The 23,909-nt window shown below is 28.0% G+C and overlaps 1 protein-coding gene across 1 annotated transcript in view; it reads left to right on the top strand.

Annotated features, from left to right (window-relative positions):
- The window catches only part of LOC142329964 (sodium-independent sulfate anion transporter-like), a 270,984-nt gene extending 248,702 nt beyond the window's left edge, over nt 1–22,282 (top strand). Inside the window, exons 6-15 of the mRNA XM_075374952.1 lie at nt 591–786; nt 2,244–2,464; nt 3,444–3,621; nt 7,281–7,445; nt 10,904–11,065; nt 13,224–13,364; nt 15,297–15,442; nt 17,832–18,005; nt 19,776–19,929; nt 21,626–22,282. Of these exons, the coding sequence (XP_075231067.1) occupies nt 591–786; nt 2,244–2,464; nt 3,444–3,621; nt 7,281–7,445; nt 10,904–11,065; nt 13,224–13,364; nt 15,297–15,442; nt 17,832–18,005; nt 19,776–19,929; nt 21,626–21,684 (1,596 nt within the window). The 3' untranslated portion in view covers nt 21,685–22,282. The remainder of the gene's footprint in view (nt 1–590; nt 787–2,243; nt 2,465–3,443; nt 3,622–7,280; nt 7,446–10,903; nt 11,066–13,223; nt 13,365–15,296; nt 15,443–17,831; nt 18,006–19,775; nt 19,930–21,625) is intronic.
- Nucleotides 22,283–23,909: the final 1,627 nt, after the last annotated feature.

Raw genomic sequence — 23,909 nt, 5'->3', positions numbered from 1 at the left:
AAAAGAAGTCTTAAGTCTTAAAAAAAAAAATAACAATATCTAAATAACTCTACCAAACCAGACAATGGAACTATTTTCTTATAGCTCAACACAATACTTCAGCTTACAAGAAAGGCCCTTATTATGCTTCTGCTGACATTTTTAATAAATTGCCAAACCATTTGAAAAATCTTCCTACCAATTTATTTAAAACACAGTTAAAAGATCTTTTACAGAAACAATATTAATTGCTGTCAATAAATTTTTAAATAATATTAATGACAAAAACTTATTTATTTGCAACCCAATAATAAATATAAATATGTCCTCAAAATAATTTTAAATAGCACCTTCTGTATTGTGAGTTATTTTGTAGTTTTTTTTAATACTTAGTACCTTTATATATTTTATTTACTTTATCATTTTATGTATATGTATTTAAATATTTAATTTGGACTATAGTCACATTTATTATTTATCTTATAATTTATATTTGTATTTACAATCTATTTGGTAATGTTGTGATGTATAAACGGTATTAACAACTTCCAATTAGAATAAAAAAGTTTATTTTATTTATTTATTTATTTAATGTAATTTTATTGTTTCAGTACGGGTTATATTCATCATTTATGGCATGTTTTGTTTATACAATATTTGGTAGCTGTAAGGACAGTCCTATTGGTCCAACAGCAATAATGGCCATTTTAACTAGAGAAAATTTACACGGCCTTAATGCAGAAGCTGCCATACTACTTTGTTTCCTAACCGGCTGTGTTCAACTAATTATGGGAGCATTTCAGCTTGGTAAGTTTTATTAGTAAAAGAAATTATATTAGTACATATTTAAGAACATTAAATTTTATGCAAACAATATAAATAATTCATATTAATACACAATAAAGTAAAAAAAAAAACAGGTTATTAATTTACACTATAGATTTGTGAACAATAGATTTCAGTACTGTTCCAAAACTAATTGTTACTTTACAAGAAAACAGAAATTAATAAAATAAAAAGCTAATCAGGATTGTGGATCATAATTGATAGCAGAATCTTTTGTCACTGCCAAAAATAATCTTACTGCATTAGCATTAAGTACTGATTATAGAGGCACCAGACACTATTGAGTAATAACAATACTTCACCATGTTTTACTAATACTAGGTGTACATTATTAATGCATACATTGTATACAAACTACATTAATAATACATTCATATATTGTTAATACTAGTCATTGGAATAGTACTTCACCATATTTTATTTTTATATTTTTCAAATTACCTTATAAATAAGATATCTGATAAAAAAAGTTTATTGAAAACCAACCAAGTTTAAATTCTCTGAGAAAGGAAAGATTCAGTAGTAAAAGAATGATCGAAGACAAAAGTTAGGCTAAAAGATGAATCTAAACATAGTATTATAATCTGCAGCCAATGACAAATTGAAAATGTGGGTGAAGTCAGAAGTGGAGGAGTAATAGATCACCTCTTCACAGCTAGTAACTTTTTGATGAACTGAGAGTATGGTAGAATGAACTTCCATTCTACCATATCCTGTCTAAGAAAAAACCCTTTAAAACAGAAAATTTTATGAAAATCATTACACATATGTTGTTTTGTCTATTACTATGGAACACTACCATATTTCATAGAAATCAGAAAAAGCCTTCTCGCCATAATTGCTTCACAAACATTAAATATCCCAAAAGCTCAAGTTAGAACACATCCTCAATTCACTCAGTTATTAAATTTTCTTATTTAAAAATAACCTCTTTTAAGGTTTTTTTTAATACTTTTGTATTATGCCATTTTTATTTCATGTCTTCTGTAGAAAAAAGTTTTTAGTTAAATTTCTACTTTTTTTTTTAATATGAGCAGACGCTGCTCAAGTAAGTGGTATAACCATTATTATATGTTGGAAAAAAGCACGATTACCTTCATGGACAAACTAAAAATCTTACATATTTTATCTTTAGAAAAGTTTCAGATGAAATTAAAATGTAATAACAATAACAAAAATGTTAATTAAAATAAAATTTACCTGAGTGTAGTTGAAAATATTTACAGAAGTAAAAAAAAAAATATTTTTTATAGATGTTTATTTCATATAAAAAGTAATAATTTTATGTTTTATTATTGTTCATTTTCAAGGACTATTTATTATTTATGATGAAATTTAATCATAAAAGATTCAAAAATTATTAAATTAAATTTATTTTTCGGAGTACTACATTATTAATTTTTCTGGTTTTTTCACAGGCTTTTTAATAGACTTTATCTCCGGACCAGTATCAGTTGGTTTTACATCTGCTGCTGCTATAATTATAGCTACATCACAAGTTAAAGATCTGTTGGGTTTACCGATAACTGGCAGTGAATTTCTGCAAACATGGTGTAACATCTACCATAATATAGATAAATATGAATTATGGGATTCAGTTCTCGGTTTAAGTTGTATGATTATACTTTTACTTCTAAGGGTAAGCATAATTGTTCTTTTAGAAGACATTAAATTTTATAACAAAATAGTGTTAAAATCATTCATTCTCTGTTTTAAAGGTTTGCTAACAAATAAGACATTTGATGGGAGATGAAATCCAGAATATTAATTCAAAACTTTTTGAAAATAATATTAATTAACTATATATTAATAAATAAAATATTACATTACATAAATTAATTCTAAATTTCCTATTCTGGTAATTATGTCTCACTTAATATAATGTAAAGGAAAAAATCAAAATATGTCAAAGAAATACACTGAACAATAATATGTTCCTTAAGCATTGTGCATAAAATTGTACTGAAGCAACATAGTGGAACTGTTCATTCTGGTCCAGATAATAAACTACTTGACCCTCATTTTCTGTCCCATCGTCATGAGACAACATTGCTGTTTTGCCATTGTGATTAATAAATGCAATCTCCCTAGTATTTTTTTCCTTTCTTTTTTTTCCCCTGGATAGAAAGCATAAAATCTGATGTCATTATATGAGTGCAAAGCGTGGTAGAGCTTTATGAGAACAACAAATATATCAATTGGAGTAATGGTTAGTATATTGGCTTGTAGCCCACCTGCTTAAGTTTGATTCTAGGAGAGGGCATTTTTTCATCTCTCAGTTCATTTTCATCACTAAATTTCACTTATAGCATGTCTGAATTTTTAACACTAAAATAAAAAAAAATCTAGCTCTCTGTGCTAGTCCAGGGAATTTTTCAGACTCAAATATTGTATTAAGAACCCTAAAATTGACTAAAATGCCTGTCAATAAATGAGAGGTTCCCCATTATTACTATGAGGAAAGATCAATCCAAAATATCTTAAAATGAATGGATATTTGATCTCTGCCCATAAATTGTATGAACCTTTCCTTTACTATAATGTGTAATATATACATAATGTATAATGAAATGAAATCTATAATGTAATAAAAAGTATCAAATTTTTTTTTTTTTCAGAAAGTAAAAGACATTTCCGTGGGTCCTACAGATACCAAAGATAAAACATCATCTCAGCGCACACTGGCATCATTCCTTTGGTTTATTTCAACAGCAAGAAATATTTTAGTTGTAGTTTTTTGTGCGTTTATAGGCTTTTTGTTTCATCAACATAATATGGAACCATTTAGACTTACAGGTTAATATTTTACTTATTTATTAACATCTATAACTGCTAGAGAAATTATTATTCTTGTAACATCAAAAAATATCATCTGCACATCTGAACTTGATCCTGAAAGCACTGGTTCAGTTAATAATCAGATTACACATTTTTTCATACATTTACCTCTCATATTTAATATGAGAGGTGAACGTATTAAAAATATATATAAAAGTATAAATATATATATAATAAATAAAAAATAAATATATATATATATATATATATATACTAAATATATATAGATTGGCCAGGAAGTCACTGTATCCCCCAAAGTTAGAACAAAAAATTTGTAATGAGTTACAAATGAAAAATACAATAATGAATTATTTTATTTACTCACTTGATACATAATATTAATTTTAATGGTCCAGTGGGTCTGTGTATTCGCCCTCATGTTGCACGCACAATTTTATATGTCACTACATCCTCTGCAACATGTGACAGATCATTTCTGGTGTTACATTACAGAAGGTGTCCCTCACAGTGTCATGCAATTCTTCATTTGTGGTTTAACAACGTACAGATATGGTACATGTGCCTTGATAGTTCCCCATAATGAATTGTCTGGTCTGGTAAGATCAGGACTTCATGGTGGCCATGATAACAAAGCTGGTAACGCTGGAGTACCACGGCGAATCCAACGTCCTGGAAATTTTTCATTTAGAAACGTACGGACTGATAGAGCAAAATGTGCAGGTACTCCATCCTGCTGCAACCATATTACTCCCATGAGATCCCCTTCTCTAGAAGCTGTGGTATTAACCATGCCTCCAACATCTCCAAATAAGTTTGTGCATTCAAGGCCTGTCAAAAGAATAAGGACCAAACAAATGACGAGCTGTCATTCCAGTCCACATCATGACGTGCGGTGGATTTCTTTTCAACTATGTTGCATAATAAGGATTTTCTTTTACCCAAAATAACACATTTCTGGTACACGAACTGTGATAGAGTGCACATTTGTCAGTAAAAAGCACCTTTCCACGGTGCACTGCAGTGGGGAATGTTTCTAATAAAGCCCAGTAGGATGCAGCACAAGTTCCATGTCTGCATCTGACAGTTCATTGATGAACTTCAGATGAAATGGCCTAACTTACAAGTCCTTTTTCATGTGGTACTGCATTGCCATCCAGAGTATATGAAGTTCAGCTGACCATTTACGAGTCGATTTCATTGGGAATTGTTCAATGAAAATTGCAACAGCAGCACGTTTCTAACCGTATTAACTTTCGTCCACTTTGCAGCCTACCTTTAACAAACGCACGTTTTTCCCAAGCCAACATAGTTGCTTTTCGTGCTGGCAGCTTATTAAAGCATTGCCGAAACATATCACTAATTAACTTCATCATTTAGATTCATATGTTGTCGTTTATGAACCCATACACTTGTCACTAATCGCTCCCAGACACTTAGCTACTCGTGTTAGACAATTTTAGCACAACTGTCTTTTACTCGGAATGTGTCATAAAAAACTGTTGCCAACCGACCCCAACAAAAATACCACTTGTTCTAAATACATACCCTAACTCATATTTTTCATTAACTTTAGGGGTAATTTTGTGCATATGAAAACACTTCAAAGTGTAGGTCATGGAGTGAATCCATGTTTCATCTACTGTTATAAAACATCAAAGAAACTCAGCAGAATAAGGTTTAAAAAGTCTAAACACCCTCGATAACTGATCTGTTAAATACGTTTTTGTAAACTGTTAACAAATGTGGCATCCATCACGCAGAAAGTTTTTTCATACCCAAAACATCATATAAAAATGTACTGGACATGGTCTATCGAGATGTTTGAAATGTCAGAAAACTCATATACCTTCATTTGACAATCAATCAATATGGCACTATGGATTTTTGTGATGATTATGTTGGTCATAGTGGTTTTGGACATGCCAAGCATTCCAAATCTTGATCACATTTAAATTCAGCAGCCCACGTTTTTACTATCGAAAACTAAGGGAAAGAATCCTTTAAAGTGGCATCTAATTCTTTTTGCATGTTCATCAGGCTTAAACCTTTTAATACAAAGTACTTTATAACAGCTCGAACTTGAATTTTATTAATTTTTCAGAAAATATAAAAATTTGTTTATTTTATTCAATTGCCACAAACAAGCAATTAAACACACATGTGTGAAACATCACAGGTCACCATCTAAGGATCATAAATAGCATAGTCATTTAGTTATACTTGTGCAAATAAACAGTACAAACAAAAAGTAAATCTGTTGACCAGGCAGATTAAATCTTTCAAATACCTTTGTAATCAATGTAGGAAAATAATAACGAATACATTAACATTAATATTTTCATTAATTAATTGAGCATCCATAACTTTTAGTGCAGTATCTTGATAATTAAACAAACAATAAGAAATTCATACTTTGTAAAAGGATTTCCAATGAGAGCAAACAGTTTACCTACATTATAGGCGAAGTGATATCATTTCATTACTGATAAACATAGCAGTTTTTATTTCTATTTTGATCAAGTCAGTTGACTGGTTTGGTTATCTCTCAATTCTTTTTGTTTTGGGCAAACCTTTTTATTTTCAACATACTAAATCCTACTCTTTTAGTTATCTCTTCTACAAATTCCAATTTTTGTCTACAAGTAAAGTTTTTACCTTCTATACATCCCTCTATTTCCATAAATAAATCTGCATGTTTTAATAAATGGCTCATTAACCAATTTTGTGTCTCCAAGATTTTGCCACAGATTTTTTTTCACTGCTGTTCATATTAAAACCTCTTCATTTAAAATTTGATGAGTCCAACTGATTTTTAAAACGTTCCTGTAATAGTACATTTCAAAATTTCAATTGAATTTGTTATTTTCTTTTTGAGGTTTTTCCAACTGTCCAAGTTTCACAGTCATAAGCCATTCCACTTACAAATATTTTTAAGAATTTCCTTGTAATTCTTAGATCTAATATTTGATGCTAACAAACTTCTTTTCTACATTCATAAAACTTTCCTTTGCCAGATGTATGTTTTTATATCTGCTTAACTTTATCCACCTTTTGTAATTTTGCTCTCTATATAAAAAATATTTTCACTTGTGATATATTGTATTTCCCTGGTATATGGATACAGAAATATGACTAAGGTGTTCACAGTGTAGAATATTTTCAAAAAACGCACAACATGATGGAGTAATTTAGTTACCAACTTATTATTTTAATTAGTTAAGAAATGTAACATGAACAGAAAGAGATAAAATTGAATATCTGAGAACAGTTCTAGTTTTGCCTAAAATTTTAAATTTATATGAAATATGATATTTACCTAAAAATTGACGAAAAATTCTGATGTCCTTTCCTAGTTTTGAACTTTAAACAACATCCAATTCTTTTGTGCATTATTAAATAAGATTATTATTTACAACAGAGTACATGTATAAAATACACATACAACATTATACTTCATTATGATGAAAATTTTTAAAGAAATTAAATAATTCAATTATTAAAAGAAAATAACAGTACATCCACAACACTGTGATGAATAAGGAGCCTCATAATAGCCTTGAAAAGATCTGGTAGCACAATTATATTTAGTTAACTACTTTTATTATATTTTAATCATTTTAAAAAAGAATAATCAAATGATTTATAATATATTTCAGGTGAAGTTAAACCAGGACTACCAACATGGCAGATGCCACCATTTTCAATAAGTAATGGAAATCAAACTGTGGGTTTTCTTGAGTTATGCTCAAAATTAGGATCAGCTGTGATAGTACTACCTTTGTTATCTTTAGTTGAGAATATTTCCCTTGCTAAAGTTTTCTGTAAGTTTATTTAAAATTATTTAGTATAGTTATTTATTATATAATATATAATAAATTGTATTTATAATTAACAAACAGTTTGTCACTTACATTCTACAACATATATAGATTAATTAATGTAAGTTTATGACCTATTTATATCATTTTTTAAGCAAACTGTAGCAATTTTCTCTCCAAACCACTGGCTTACTATCTTACAATCATGAAAGTACTTTATCATCAATAAAGTGCTTATTTTTTAAGGATATAAAAACTTACGCTAGCAAAAACTACGGGCCAAGGAGATGTTTAGTTGCCATCCCAGCCCAAATCATAACATGAGGTGGATGGTGTTTGATTTCCTCAAAAAAGTGAGGATTGTCTTTCAACCAGAAAAAACATTTTGGTTACGAGAGCATCAATAAATTGCACACTCATCTGAGAATATGACATCCTTTTTATTATTTGCTCTCAGAAAGCATTCAAGCAATAACCGACATGCATAAACTCATTAATCAAGATCATTATCACCCAACTCATTAACTGTGGCTGGACGAAAACATTTAGCACTGTCGATCTTTGAATGCCTAACTCTGAAGAACGTTTGCGCATTGATTTCATCGGTGATCACTGAATCAGTGTCTCCATAGCAGTACATGTTTCAGCTCAAGCGCCCACATTCCACAGTGTGGCATATCAAAAACACTTCCTGTTGCAAAAGCCTTCTTCTCTGACGTCAGTAACGTTTGGTGTATGGTGATGATTTCCCAGAACACACAAAGAAGTCATTCATAATGTTTTCCAATATTTTACAAGGTGTCAATGTTTGTGGACCCACACACAAGCAAACAAATGTTGTTCAACAATGAACGTACTTGTATCTGCCATCGTTCCACACTCAACTACAACTAAGGTTATCCCACCATGAATGTACATACTGGACCATCCCCACCAAGGATATCTTCTCCAGCAGCAGTAAGCGATGTCAGCAGTGAGAATTGGCAGCAGTAGACCTCCTAATAATTCAGAATTTAACCTTTCAGATTTCTTTACTCTCTCTTGAGAACAATGATCAATTTCAATCTTATTAAAAAATTATTATTTTTGTATATAGTGTTATAATTATATTTCCAGAAGATTTATTACAATGTAAAGAGAATTCCCACCCACAGAGTAGAATACAGTAAATACCATATTTCAGTATTACACATTGTATTATTGTTATTTTTTGGGGTTGTTTAATTATTATTACTGCTAACTTATTCTTCTATTAAGTTAATAATACCACAAAAGAATATATACTATTTAATAATAGGTTTTTCATCATAATCTTTTAGAGCATCTCCACATGTGTATATCAAGAGCATCTATGTCAAATATAATTAATTTTTATTGTCATGACAAGGTAATAACGCCTTAGACATGGCAAAAATTTTAAAAATTTTGGTTAGAAACTTACTCAAACGCATCATAAATGGTGACAAAGCAAGGGTATGGCTACTACGTTGCAACAAAGGCTTAGTTGTCTCAGAAAGTTTCTGAGGAGCCAAGACAAAATCAAGTGCATCAAATCTGATCAAACATCAAGATCCTTCTAACCATTTTCTTCAACTACAATGCAACTGTTCATCACAAATTTTTACCGCAAGGTTATATAGTCAACAAGTACTACCCAGAATTTTTACACAATTTGCGTGAGGCATTCCGGAAAAAATGATCCAAACTTTGAAGAGACAGCTTGTGGATTTGCATCACAACAATGCACCAGCACACATAGTTTACTTATTGAACAGTTCTTGGCAAAATATAATACCATTGTGATGCTGTAACCACCCTATTCTCCAAAAATGGCTCCGTGATTTTTTCTAAAACTTTTCCGAAAAAGTTTTTCAAAAATAGATGAGATGAGATAAGTCGCAAGGTCGGGCTGATCTAGTGGTTACTAGATCAGCCCGACCTTGCGACAAGTCATTTGTGATTTGTGACGACAAGTTAACCAACTTATCATCACAAATCAGCTGATTTCGAAGTTGAGAGTTCTAAAGTTCAAATCCTAGTAAAAGCAGTTAGTTTTATACAGATTTGAATACTAGATCATGGATACCAGTGTTCTTTTGTGGTTGAAATCAGGCACACATCAGGCATGTACAAGACTACACTTCATTTACATTCATACATATCCTCTTTCATCCTCTGAAGCAACACTTTACAGTGGTTCCAGAGGCTAAACAGAAAAAGAAAGAAGTCACAAACTCAACTTAAACCCATATGGTGAAACATCTATTTTTCAAAGAGGCGTTTCAAACTGAAAGCTACATTGGCGCAAGTGTATAATATCACAGGGAGACTACTTTGAAGGGGTCAATAAAGGCTAAATAAATAATTTCAGAGAAAATTAAAAGTTCTCATTACTTTTTTATTAAACCTCATATAATACACCAAGAAATAAACATCTTAATTTCTTTATCATAATTTCTGCTTTAGAAGCATGTAAGACGTAGATGATGTACAATGTACAAAGCTATATGTACATGAGAACATAACATCAAGAAGTATTTATCAATGCAAATCATAAAAATCAACTACATCAAGTTAAGGTTTTTGGTAATTTACAGATAAAAGAAAACAAAAGAAGAGAAGGAATAAGTAAGTCGTTAAAACTAAATCAAGAGATAGACAGATCTGAAGGTAGAAAGGCAGTGTACGAATAACATTTTGGAAAAAAACATGGTGGGAGTTACAAGAGATGTGAGATAAATCAACTGTTATAATTAAACTCAACTGCATTGACTTACATAAGCATCTGTGAAGAGGAGTGAAACACACCTTTAATATAAAAAATGACTGTGATAAATGAAATTATGATTGAAAAAAAATTTTTGCATAATATATTAATACATATATTAGTAGCATACATACTAATAATCTATCTGACTATAGTAACTCTTATAGTAATGAAAAATTTGCAAAAGGAAATAAATATCATTATTGTCCTCTGATATTCAACTCAGTTTATTAAAATAAGGTGCACAAAAAAATAAATTTTCTCTTAACAAATATTTTAGAATGGCTGTTATATTTGATACTATGTTTTAAAAATCCCAACTATTACTATTTTGTTCACTATGAATTCAATTGAAAAATTATTCTAGAAAGTTATTTATTTAATACTTTAAATGGTTAAAATCTTTAATATACATAAACAAATTTTTCATATTCATGTTAAGAATCTTAACATAATCTCATTCTTTTCAAGTTCACTTTAATTCAACAAATAAAAGTTAATCGTACTTTTTTTTATATTATGAGTATAACTCCACAGTTGTATGTCAAAATTTTTAAACGTGATATGAAATTATATACTATTTGTTTTCTCTAAGTATAAATATATCATTACTTGTAAGAGATATTAAGCTTTATTATAAATGTTTATGCAGAGTAATTCACAGCCTTTCAAATGTTTTTTTTTCCTTTTTCAGCTGATGGAAAAAGTATTGATGCTACACAAGAGATGTTAGCACTTGGTTTATGCAATTTTGTATCTTCCTTCGTTGGTTCAATGCCAGTTTCTGGTGCACTGTCAAGAGGTGCAGTTAATAACGCAAGTGGTGTACAAACAACATTTGGAGGGATTTATACCGGTAATTCTCTTTTATAAGCTATTATAGAATATCTGGTGGTTTAGTGTAACACTTTCATTTCTTAAGTTAATATTTTCCTGGTCTTTCTAACAAGTTTCAACACAACCATCTTTTTTTCATTTACAATTTCCTAATAATTCAGAATTTAACCTTTCAGATTTCTTTACTCTATCCGAGTACAATGCTCAATTTCAATTTTATTAAAAAATTATTATTTTTGTATATTGTTATAATTATATTTCCAGAAGATCTTATTGGTCTGATTTCTTCATCATTAGCATTATACATATATTTTTATTTTGATTAATGATGAAGAAATCAGACCAAAAAGATCTTCTGGAAATATAATTATAACTATAGTTTATAGTTTTTCTCTATCTGTGATGCTCCTTTGCCAGTACACGATAAAATTCTTTGGTGGGATAGAAGTTGTGCAGTAATTACAGAAGAAGTTTTTATTAACAAATAATATAGAAAGGGAAACATGTAAATTTAATTATTTTCTCAATCATTATTTCAAGCAGAATATGTATCCATACCATGATTTTTTATCATTAATCAAAATAAAGATATATGTAAAATGATAATGATAAAAAATCATGATATGGATGCATAGTCTGTGTGAAACAATGACTGAGAAAATAATTAAATTTACATGTTTCCCTTTCTATATTATTTGCTAATAAAAACTCCTTCTGTAATTGCTGCACAACTTTTATGCCACCAAAGAACTTTATCGAGTACTGGCAAAGGAGCATCACAGATAGTCAGAGAAAAACTCCTCAACAAATAAGAGAGAAAATGAGTCATTAGTGAAGTTAAAATGTTATGCTATTCAAATTAATTTCCATCCTAAAGAATTTTTACTGCAAATGACAATTTGATGCAAGACACACTGTACTCACATTATTGAAAGAATCCAGAAATTACACATTATTTTTGAACTTATAAATATTTAATTTTATTTCAGTTAACTTAATACAATGTCATTTGGAAGTGTTTCATTTCTCAATTTACCAGGATGAATCTCCTTTTTCATAACTTACTGGTGCCATGACTAAATGTGGTTATATTTTTGAAAAAACAAGTTAAGAAAATAGTACCATACTACCAGTAAACATTTTAGAAGTATTCAAATTAATCACCAATTATTCCATAAAAAAATTATAGTCTGTAGATCTGATACACAATGTACCTTAGGAAAAAGGATAAAACTAAGCACTACACATAAAAACAAAATAAAAATTACAAATCACTTTAAAGAAACAGCAATGGTACAAAGACACTAAATAAGAAAATGTCACATGTATCCATACCGATAAAAATCCATAAACTTAGCAGATTTGAGCACTATGAAATTTACATACACATTAAATTTGAAGAAAAAACATATTACATAAACACAAACAGACCATAGATTTAAATGTATTATTTGAAATACTTGAGACAAATTTCATATAGTAAGTCCCTCTGTTCTACATGTTTCCATTAATACCTCAAAACGGGTAATGTCAACAATACAATTAATTAAGAATCTAATAAAAGGTCAGAAAATATCTTCTAGAATTATTTCGGTTCCACATTTTTAATGTAATTTATTCCATCTGAATAACAATAATTGAATAAGTAAAACTTTAACAACACACTGTAATAGACAAAACATTATTAATAAGATAATATAATTCAAGTTTAAACAACAGAGATTATCTTAAACTGATGATCTCTCTAACCCTATTTGGAGATCTCATCTACAAAAAAAAAATTAGAAACAGAATATGACAAAATAATACCATTAAATAAATGGTAGGAATATAGATTAATAAGGAAAACATATATAACAAAAATATTCACGATGTACCTAATGAAACTAGAGTACATCATAAGAAATATGATTAATAATCTCTAAATATGATCCTGATTGAAGATTATGATACATAATATTGATTGTGATTGTGATACAGAGTAGTTGTAAACTACGTATAATTTGGTATAAAATAAAAAAATGTTACCTCAATAAAAATAAAGCAATAAGAATACATTTTTTTTTTAGTAATAAAAACAAATCTCAACCAGACTATGCCAATTATTTTATGTACAACTTTATTGTTATTTATAATGTCAATTTTTTTTAAATAATTCATTGTCATTTCTGTTATAGGTATAATTGTAATTCTTTCATTACAATTCTTCACTCCATGTTTTTACTACATTCCAAAAGCATCTTTGGCTGCTGTTATAATTGCTGCTGTTGTATTTATGGTTGAATTTCATGTAGTTAAACCCATATGGAGGACAAACAGTGAGTATTATATTGTCAAAAGTATTAATCAAATCAGAAATATGAACTGAAAGTTTGAGTTCACTAAGGGAACTAGGACTAAATTTTTGTTGTTACAAACCAAAATTTTTTGGTGGTATGTTGTTTTTCAATTTGCCTCGAAATCTATGAGACATTTACAAGACAGTGGCTCAGTAAAAGTAGAACTAGGTGCAGGGTTCGTGCTTCCATGAACTCGGTTAGCTAGTTCAGAGGGCAACAATGTAGGACATTCAAGATGTCCGGGTGAGGCCTACAGTGAAGGCAAAAGCTGAGTTTGAAAATCACAGATATAAATTTCTACTGAGCCATTTACACCAGTGGCATCCGAATGAGTCCTGGCTTATTACTGTGAGATGTAAAAAGTTAGAGGGCAAAGACAATTCCTGTTAAAGCCGATCAGGGCAAGGAAGGGAGGGTGTGGTGAACAGCAACGTCACAAGGCATCTTGCCCAACAGGGTTGGGATGTGAAAAGTATTAAAAGTGGCAATAACCTTTTTAATATGATAAAAAGAAAAACATAAAATTTTAAACATAAAAATTTTATTTTTTCTGTTCACCAGTATGAATCTCCTCTCATAACTTACCGATGCCATAACTAAATTAGTCATAGATTACATTCATAGTCACAATTACTGGTAATAAAAGAGACATAAACATACTAAATCTCAAAATCGAAAGAATAATTTTGAAAAATATATAATTCAAACAAGAAGTATTAAAAATAACTTAATAAATGATGTTATAAGGAAATGTTATTAAAATGACTTAATGCCTATTAAATTTTATAATTAACATTATTAATTAAAGTGCTTACAAGAATTAAAAAAAAAAATTATTTTTATTACAAACGAGCTGTTACAATTACATCAATTAACATAGCATGAAAGAAAATTTTGCAAGGAAACATTCAGGGTTAACAAAGGTGTCAAGACTTCAGGCCTACACCTTAACAGGTTCTTACTTACAAAGCTATCTGAACTAGATGGAGAGAGTTATTCTTACTGATAATAGTAAATTAAAATTTTTATTTGATGACTACAATACAAATTTATCAATTTTTATGTATTTTTTCCAGTACAATAATTAAATGTACTATAAATTAATTAAATAATAATAATTTAATTAAATTTAAATAATGATAATAATTCAATAATAATAATTTGTTCAATAATTTAATTAAATTTATTTAAAATTACTTCTTTTGTATCAATTTTCATACATATATTTATTAAATGACTTTTGATTCATCATCATCTTTACCATTTTTAAGTATTTTTTTCATCTTTATCATAGTTACTTTTACCAGCTGCTGAGTAGAGGCCATTTACACAATCATAATTTCTCAACAGCAGAGTTCATTAGTTAGTTTCTTTACACTATATGCCTCAGTCTTTGTTATAGTTGTGATGCATGTAAAGCATTTGAAACAGAAGAATCACCAATTAGATTTTCTTTTCTATGAGTAATGATATTTACTATACAGCCAGAGTGAAAGTGTCAAGTTATACAGCTGAACATTTCCTGCATGATTGTGAGCTTGTAATACTGATGTACAACAGTACAGTTGGTTCAGCAAAGAAACACTTTACTCCTCATTGTCCTTAGTAAGCCCGACATAGGGTGCTAGTTACTTTGAGAATGGCTGTCTTTATATCTTGTGTCATTTTACCTATGAACATTTATTTTGATTGTGACATTTGGCATACACATGCATAGCACTGTTGTAAATAGCAATAGTCTTGAAGTGGTTGTAAAACTTCAGTAATTTGTGGCCAATTAATAATTTGTTAATTTAATACATTTTCTATTTGTATATTTAATATTAAAATGTACTGAGTTTGCAATATTACAAGTTATGTGTAAAATTTGATTGCCATCTTTATTAACAACTTCTTTATTTTTTAACACAGAAATGGATCTGATTCCTGCTGCAGCAACATTTTTATCATGTCTGTTGATCCGACTTGAATTAGGCATTGTTATTGGTATTGGGATTAATATTCTATTTTTATTATATGCTTCTGCTAGACCATCAGTACACGTTGAAAAACTCAGAGTAAGTAATTTATTAAAGGTGTACATTTAATTTAACCAAAAATTCTAAATTATATAAAAATAGTTAATTCTATATATATATATATTACAGTATGTAAGACCACATCATCTTCATTGGAATGAGTGGTATTAAAAGCTAACATAAATTTATTCTATTTTTAATTCTTTTTTTAAATTGGATATAATGAATAAATTTAAGACATTATCATTAAAATATAGCATTGTCTACAGTTCTCTCAAGCTCTACTCTGTAACGTGTGTCATAGTATGTTCACTTTTAAAAGAACTGGCTGCTAATTAGTTCTCTGAGTAAAGCATTTATTACCTAAAATTCATGTAAGCGTAAATTAATAAATCTGTAATAATTATAAATTCACATTGTAATTTTAACCTCAGCTAATTAATTTTGAAATTAAATAATATTAATTAAGAAAAATTTAGAATATAATTTTTTATTTCAAAATAAAAATATAAATTCTATAAGTTTAATTCTTTTTAAATCGCAATGGATTTTATGTAATCTTTAAAGATTTTATATATTTACGAAACACAAAGGATGTATGATAACATATGATGTATGTATTAGCATACATTATTATTACATTTGTAACAGATGACAGCACTAATGAATAGCACAATAGCACAAAATCAACCTTTACATAATTTCAATCAAAATTTTCATGACATTCTACTGATTAATTTATTTGCTATAGCCATTCAAAGTAAGCAGCTTTTGATTTTTTTTTTTTTTTAATTCATTAGAAACAAGCATCATTCAGTGAGATTAATTATTTTTGTCTTTAAAGGCTTAATGACTCAGGATATGATCACAGAGCTCAAAAACATTCTTAACACATCTTCACCTTTTTTTCTGAGTATAAGAGTTAAATAGATTTATTCAACTCCATACCATTATATTATTATAATGGCCATTTTATTATTTTTTTTTATTAATCTTTTGTTTGGTGAACTTAAATGTACTTATACATGGTAAACTGTATAGTGAATGTCCAAATGAAAAACATCAGAATTCATTGAAAGAATCAATGATATAGTTTTGTGAGATCAATGAATAAACATTTGCAAGATTGCTGACAATGTAAACATCTTAACTGAACACTTACACAATATCTTGCATGAACATCTGCAAGTATCAGTATCAGCAAGATGGCTGCTGCATTTGTTAGCAGTTGATCAAAAATATCACGTGGCCACTTCTAAGCATATTTCAAGATAATTCGAATTAATTTCTCCAGTGATCCATAACTGCTAATGAAATATGGATTCATTACTGCTCATCAAAAACTAAATAACAAAAAAATATATCAGCAGAAGACTGGTGGAAATGCTCCAATCAAGGCAAAATTCACAACATAGGCTGGAGAAATTGTGGTACTGTTTTTTGAGGTGCAGAGGATACATTATTAATTAAATATCTTCAAAAAAACAACACAAAGCAACTATATTAAGACATCTGAATGATGAAAATGAGCAAAAATAACTTTATTTAACAAAGAAAGAATTATCTTTTTTTAATAACAATACACCTACTAATAAAGTAGTAATTATACAAGCAAATTGTATGAATTACATATTGCGTCTATATACATCATATTTTCACTTTATTTCTCTTCTTAATGTGAAAAGAGACCTGCTGGAAAAAAATTTACTCGTACTTTAAAAAATGAAGTAATCAATGAAACAAAAGCATATTTTGGAGGTTTTTAGTGATCATGTTTTTTGATATTATCAAAATACTAAAATATGGCCAAAATAAATTTATCAAGCTAAAGGAAAAAATTTTTATAAAAAAAATGTTTTCATAGTCATTCTAACAAATTATCAAATGCCCTTTATAAAGCAAACCTATTATACAACAGTTCAGCATTACAGTCTCAGATCAACTATTTTGAGTTAGCAGTACCATTATTACAAATTTAATGGCTAAACCACACTAGCAACAAAGGCAAACAAATCTAATTAAAGTTAATTATTATTTAATAATTAATAACATAATAAGTTATTTTGTTATAAGATTAGTCAATTAAATATTAAATAAATATATTAGTACAAACATTAGCTTTAAAAAAAATGCAGATGTTTGATATTTAAAACTTTCTATAGTCAAATTTAGTCCATTTTAGATTATATTTTTTAAGCATTTTTCATATTACCCATCAAGTAATTTTTTATACAGTAATTTTATTCTAAATAAATAATAACTAAGAATCATTTTAAAGATAATATTAATTACAACAGTAAGTTAACAAATAATTACTTAGCAAATAATTTGTGACTAAACTTTAAAATATTGATTAGAAATTAATGCATACAATACTTCCATCACAGTATAAATAAATCATGTAATTTCTAATTTATTTCTCTTTCAGAGTGAATGGGGTTGTGAATATTTAATGATAACACCAGATAGAAGTTTAGTATTTCCATCTGTAGAATATGTTCGTAATCTGGTGACCAAAGTTGGAGTTAAACAAGGTTCCAGTTCAATTCCAGTAGTAATAGATAGCAGACACGTTCAATGTGCAGATTTCACTGCAGCAAAGGTAGTCAATTCCTTAATTTAATTTGCTTAATTACAATACTTTATTACAGTATTAAAATAATTTTCCAAAACAGAACCTTAATTTTTTTTGTAGAATTTAAAAAGGTTTTTCATTTTTTCTTATTTAAAAATATATATTACTTTAAAACTTATATTACAATATATAACTGAAAATCATAATCTCATATAGTTAAGTCATATATCTAAGTCTTAACTTTCACAAAGAAATTATATTATAGTGTATGTAATACCTGAAGGCAGGTTCTTAGTACACTATGGCATCCCCTCCATTACTCTTAACATCACTCAGTGACTTCTCCTCACACCAGTATCCAAAGTAGTGTATTCCAAAAGTCACATCAATTAATTTGCAATGATTTGCACCTTTTCTAATTATGACTTCACTAATACAGTACCGAAACCTGTTCTGGTAATTTGTTATTACAAAATAAAATTATTTATGCCAATATTTTGTTCAAGATGTATATTAAGTAATTTATTTATTTATTTTTTGAAAGTATATATTTTTTTTAAGTATGTCAAACTGAGGTTTTGCTATAAATAAACAATAACAATGACATAATACAAAAGTATATGAAATGAGTTGTTTATTTATTATAAGCTGTAATGTTATGATTTTCTTTGATGTGGCATAGTTAATTACGAAAATTATTTTTAAATAGCAAGTACGCATTACTTTTGTGGCAATCGGTAACTATAACCTGGCATGTTTCCAAGCCGGGTTATAGAAGTCGCATGTGGGGTAGATGAGGCAAATAGAGGCAGCTTGTAGGAAGGATCCACCTTTAGATTTTGCATATATTATAATTCACATTATTCGTTAGAAAGAGAATAAATAAATTTTAGTTCCACCTTAGATTGTAAATATAGTAAAACTTACATCAACTTTGAACACACTAAATTATCTATTTTTAAATAAAATTTTATTTAGAGAAAGCTCTTTTTCAATTATTATTGATTAAATTCTGTTATAATGTATTTAGATGTACATAAGCTGTAATTATATTGCCATATATGAAAATACTAAAATTACATGTAGCGTCAAACTGCAATTAACTTTTATTGAATTGTGTCCACAAAGGACAGTCATTTTTACTACGGAAGATATTCCCTTGATAAGAACATGTAACATTATAACAAAAAAAATAAAAAATATATGAATCACACTTACAAATTTTATTCCCATATATAAATTAATAAAAATTGTCATAATTTTTTTTAAAGGTGATATCAAAGAAGAATTATTCACTAATAAACAATAAACCTTTATAAACCCAAAATCACTGAACCAATTTTCATAAATTTTGAGTCAAAATATCTGTGAACAAGTCAAGTGGCAGATGCTAAGTATACAAAATAAGATTCATAGTCACTGAACTATTGAAATCAGTCATAGAGAATACATGATAACCTAGTAGGTTACATGATAACCTACTAGTTGATAATACGCCCAATAACAGGTATGGTGGTATCTGTAGACTCTGGACAAACTTTATCAACAAAAATAATTAAAAAATATATTACGTCGGTTTTTAAATTTTTTTTTTTTTTTTACTATAACAATCAAATTTGTAATAAATGAATTACACACATATATATATATATATATATATATATATTCTTACAAGTATATATATTCTTACTCTGCAAGTGCTTGTTAATTCTGGCATTTAATCAAAGAGTTTCACTTATAAACTATAATATTATGGATGATATAAAATACTAACATATGTGCATTAATCTCTTTTAGGGAGTTAAATCACTCATAGATGATTTTGTCAAACGAAATCAACCATTATTATTTTATAACTTGAAGCCAAGTGTGGTTGAAGTTTTTCAAGCAGTTCAGCCGGTAAAGTTCCTTCACTGCCAAACTGAAATGGAGTTGTATGATCTTCTAAAAGGTAAAAATTTATTTTTACATAAAAAAACAAACTGTTTAATTAGAAGTTAAAGAAATGGTTTGTAAACAAAAAAAAAAACAACTGTAATTACATGTGTAACAGGATTGACAAAAAATAATAAAATCACTTTTAAAAACCACTAAAAATGATACTATTTTTGATTCTTTTTTATATTTTGATGTTTTAAACTAAACACCAACTTCAAGAAGTCAGAACTAAATAAATAAAACTTGACAACTATTAGTTTTGTACTTTTTTGGTTTTCTTTTCTTTTAATATATTTTTATGTATATGTTATTTTATATTTTTTTAGTTTTTTTCTATTTTAAATACGTAAAGACCTACACAAAAATACTGCCTATTTGAAGAAAAACTACTAACAAGAAACAAAGATGTGAGAAACTTACACTTTCATAAGAAAAAAGGTTTTTTTATTTCAATGTTATAATTCTGATATTAAATATATTTTTTTTAATGGCTTAGAAAGTTTATATTGAAGCTAAGAATAATGATAAAAACATCATTGACATCAATCAATAGCCTACCAGGCTGGTCTAGTAGTTAACTCGTCATCGCTAAATCAGTTATTTAACAACTGAATTTTGAAGTTGAAGGTACTGAGATTCAAATCCTAGAAAAAGTTAGTTGCTTTTATATGGATTTGAATACTAGACTCAAAAATGATTGGCCTGAGTCTGTACAAGCTACACCTCATTTATATTGCACATATCTTTCTCATCTAATTGGGCCAAAGGAGGATGGATGTTATTATTCACTAGTTGAACAGACTGCAACGTACACATTAGAAGTACAACAAATATAGCATTACACTACAATAATGTAATGTATTAAATAAGTATGATGATAACAAAATTTAAGATCTCTCTGTAGATGGAATAGTTTTTCATTTAAAAATTTTCCACTAGTTATCCAAAAAAAAGTATCAGTGAGATCACTCACTAATACTTTTCTCGCTGCTATAACATAAAGTAGGCTCAGCCACTTATAAAACTTAAGCAAGTCTCTCTCTCTATCTCTCCTTGTTTTATTATGAAGTATTCATTGAATTCTGCAATATGAATGATTGAACTGACTCAATCTACACCCAGTATCTCTGTTAGGTTCATAATATCCTTAATTATCTAAATACAAATATATGAGTCACTTGATAAAGTATTAGATGTTATCAAATACAAAACTTTCAATCGAACTGGACCCTTTCCATTAAAAGCTACATTCTTTGTCTTAAGTGATTATATTTTTAGGCTGCAATAAAAATCAAAAAAATAAAAGTATAAACAGACCCTTGCAAAGAATCCTTTAAATTTTGAAAGACAACCATGTCATTGACATACAAATTGAGCTGAGATAATTACCAGGATAAGCTGTATTCCCAAATCAAAATTTAATTTCCAGCTTCTAATTAAATCATTCATATAAATACTGAACAAAGTTGGAGAGATACACCATCCTTGGATAAAGCAGTTAAATAAACTATTCTAATTAGTTATAGAAGTAGAAATAGTTTATGAAGAAGTTTAGTGGAGGGATAGAAGTAGATACCAATTTATGAACCACTGGCTGACCAAGGTCACTTGATAAGGAGAAAATTGATCAAATCATTTGAAGAGTATTAATACGTAAAAAATTACTTTTATTAGAATAACACAATAATCTGAATTTTTTTCTTTTTCAGGATACAGTAATAAATCTTCAGTTACAACAGTACAACCACCTTCCATCAGAGAAAAATAAGAATAATCTTATTATGTAATAATAATGTGTATAGTGAAAAAAATTCTTTTTTTATATGAAGAGAAAATTTAGATGATAAGGCTTATAGCCAAAATGTATAAAGTGATATATAAATATAGTTAGTATTAAATACAAAATAAAGAACTTTAATGTACATAGAATTTTCTTGTTTAGACTTATTACATTTTGATATATGGGGTTGTGATTACATAAAAATTAAAAAAATAATAAATCAGTAGTTAAGACTGGGCCGATAAAAAAAAAAATTATCTGCCAAATTTGGATCACCAATATCATAAGACATAATTTATTAATGTTTAATTAAAAATGTTATTAACTATTCATATCATATGTGATAAATATTATATAAATATGGACTTCTATGTAGCTTAGATATTTAACATTACTCAATGTTAAAAAGCATTTAATGAATTGATAGTATTATAGAAATGTTAGTACATATACATATATATATATATATATGTAAAGTGTCAGTGTTTGCATGTGTGTATGTGTGTTAATAATCAGTATAAACTGTAATTAACTAAGTAAAATGAAATGTATAATAATATTTTTAGAAATGAATAAGTTATTTAATTACAGAACTGTGTTTTTTCTTTTTGTTCCCAAATTAATCTAATAAAATTACACCTACTTTTCAAAACTACATTTAATTATGATAATTACAATAGTTTTGCTATGTGCAACAATTTGCACATTTTGTACAGTTTTTAACTCAAAAATTATAGAGAACAAAAAACTTAAATTTTTAATACTTTTCTAAAATGAAATGCAGTTACGCAAAGTCTCACTAAACGAAAAATAAAGAATGATGATTTATCTACACTAGTTTAATTTGCAATTTTTAAAATTAATACAAACATTTTTTTATAAAATCTATATTTTGACAAGATATATTAATAAATAAGAGAATTTAATGATCATTCAACTTTAAGATAGAGATTAATCTACCCAACATTTTTTTTTTAGGGTTGACTCCTCTTCCATCTTAGTGTTGCACTTACATCAACAGTTTTGGTGTTTATTCTGCATGTTAGTACAACAAAAACAGTATAATTTTCAGCAAACATCTCAATAGTGAATCTATGTATTTCATTACATGGGTTTGAGTCTGTTTATTATTAACAGAATACTATGAAATTCTTTTGCGTTACTAAAGAAAAACAATTTTACTAGATTTCAATAAAAGATGTTTCAAGGGTTTACATGTGTGAATTCAGTATGAAAAAGTGAACAGAATATTTAAAAGCATTCTAAGAAATGCAAATAAGTTTTACAAATGCTGAGCAGTCATCTTTTTATCCTAATAACCTTAATATTCCTCAAAAGGTCTGCATCTAATATTCCCAAATGATATGAATTAAACAAATATTTAAAAATTTGGTTCAAATTTATAAGAAGATGAGACAACAAATGGAAAGAGAAGAAAAAGAAATAAACTGATTCTTAGTGTGGTCCATAGTACCCCTAACAATACAAAAAAATCCGGTTCAGTTGATCAGTAAAAAATCAATAAGATTTAAGTAATAAATAAAAAAATTAAAAATAAGTGGTAAATGAAAAAATGCCCTTGCTGCAGTTGATTTTCATTTAATAATTCAACTCCGTAGAAATAGTAAATAAAATATTTATTATAAAAGAAGTTGAGAGAGAAAATTTCATGATTTATGATGAAAGACCCTTAACTAGAAATGCAAAGAAGTTTTACAAATGCTGAGCTATCATCTTTCTATCCTAATAACAACTATTTTAAAAACATTTTAGAACATCATTATGAGTGATTTAAGAAATGTAATACTAAAAAAGATGATTTTTTTTTATAATAAAAAGCTTTATATAAACTGGTTGTTAAAAATTCCAAAATAAGCATTCATTCTATAATCGGTTTTTGTTCCTTAAAAACTGGCCTAAAAACAATTATTTTACACAAACATGTGTAATTACTTTGTGCATCTTCTAAAAGCATAACTAAATATGTTTCTTAATTTTCTACACTGATTTTTTTAAATTAATTAAATGAATATAGTTCTATTTTCGTAAAAGAAGATCTGTTAATAAAATTACCGCCACCACATGCGACTCCCTCCAGAAAGGGGAGCGTATTCCATCCTCCAAACACTAGGACTCCTGAAAGGCACATTCCTACTAGGCTGAAAGAAGCTCTAGCTAAGTCAATCCACGTCAAATCAACAAGCCTCACAACT

Source organism: Lycorma delicatula, chromosome 9 (genome assembly GCF_047948215.1).
Source record: "Lycorma delicatula isolate Av1 chromosome 9, ASM4794821v1, whole genome shotgun sequence".
In the NCBI taxonomy this organism is placed as follows: Eukaryota; Metazoa; Arthropoda; class Insecta; order Hemiptera; family Fulgoridae; genus Lycorma; species Lycorma delicatula.
This window is presented reverse-complemented; position numbering and strand designations above follow the sequence as displayed.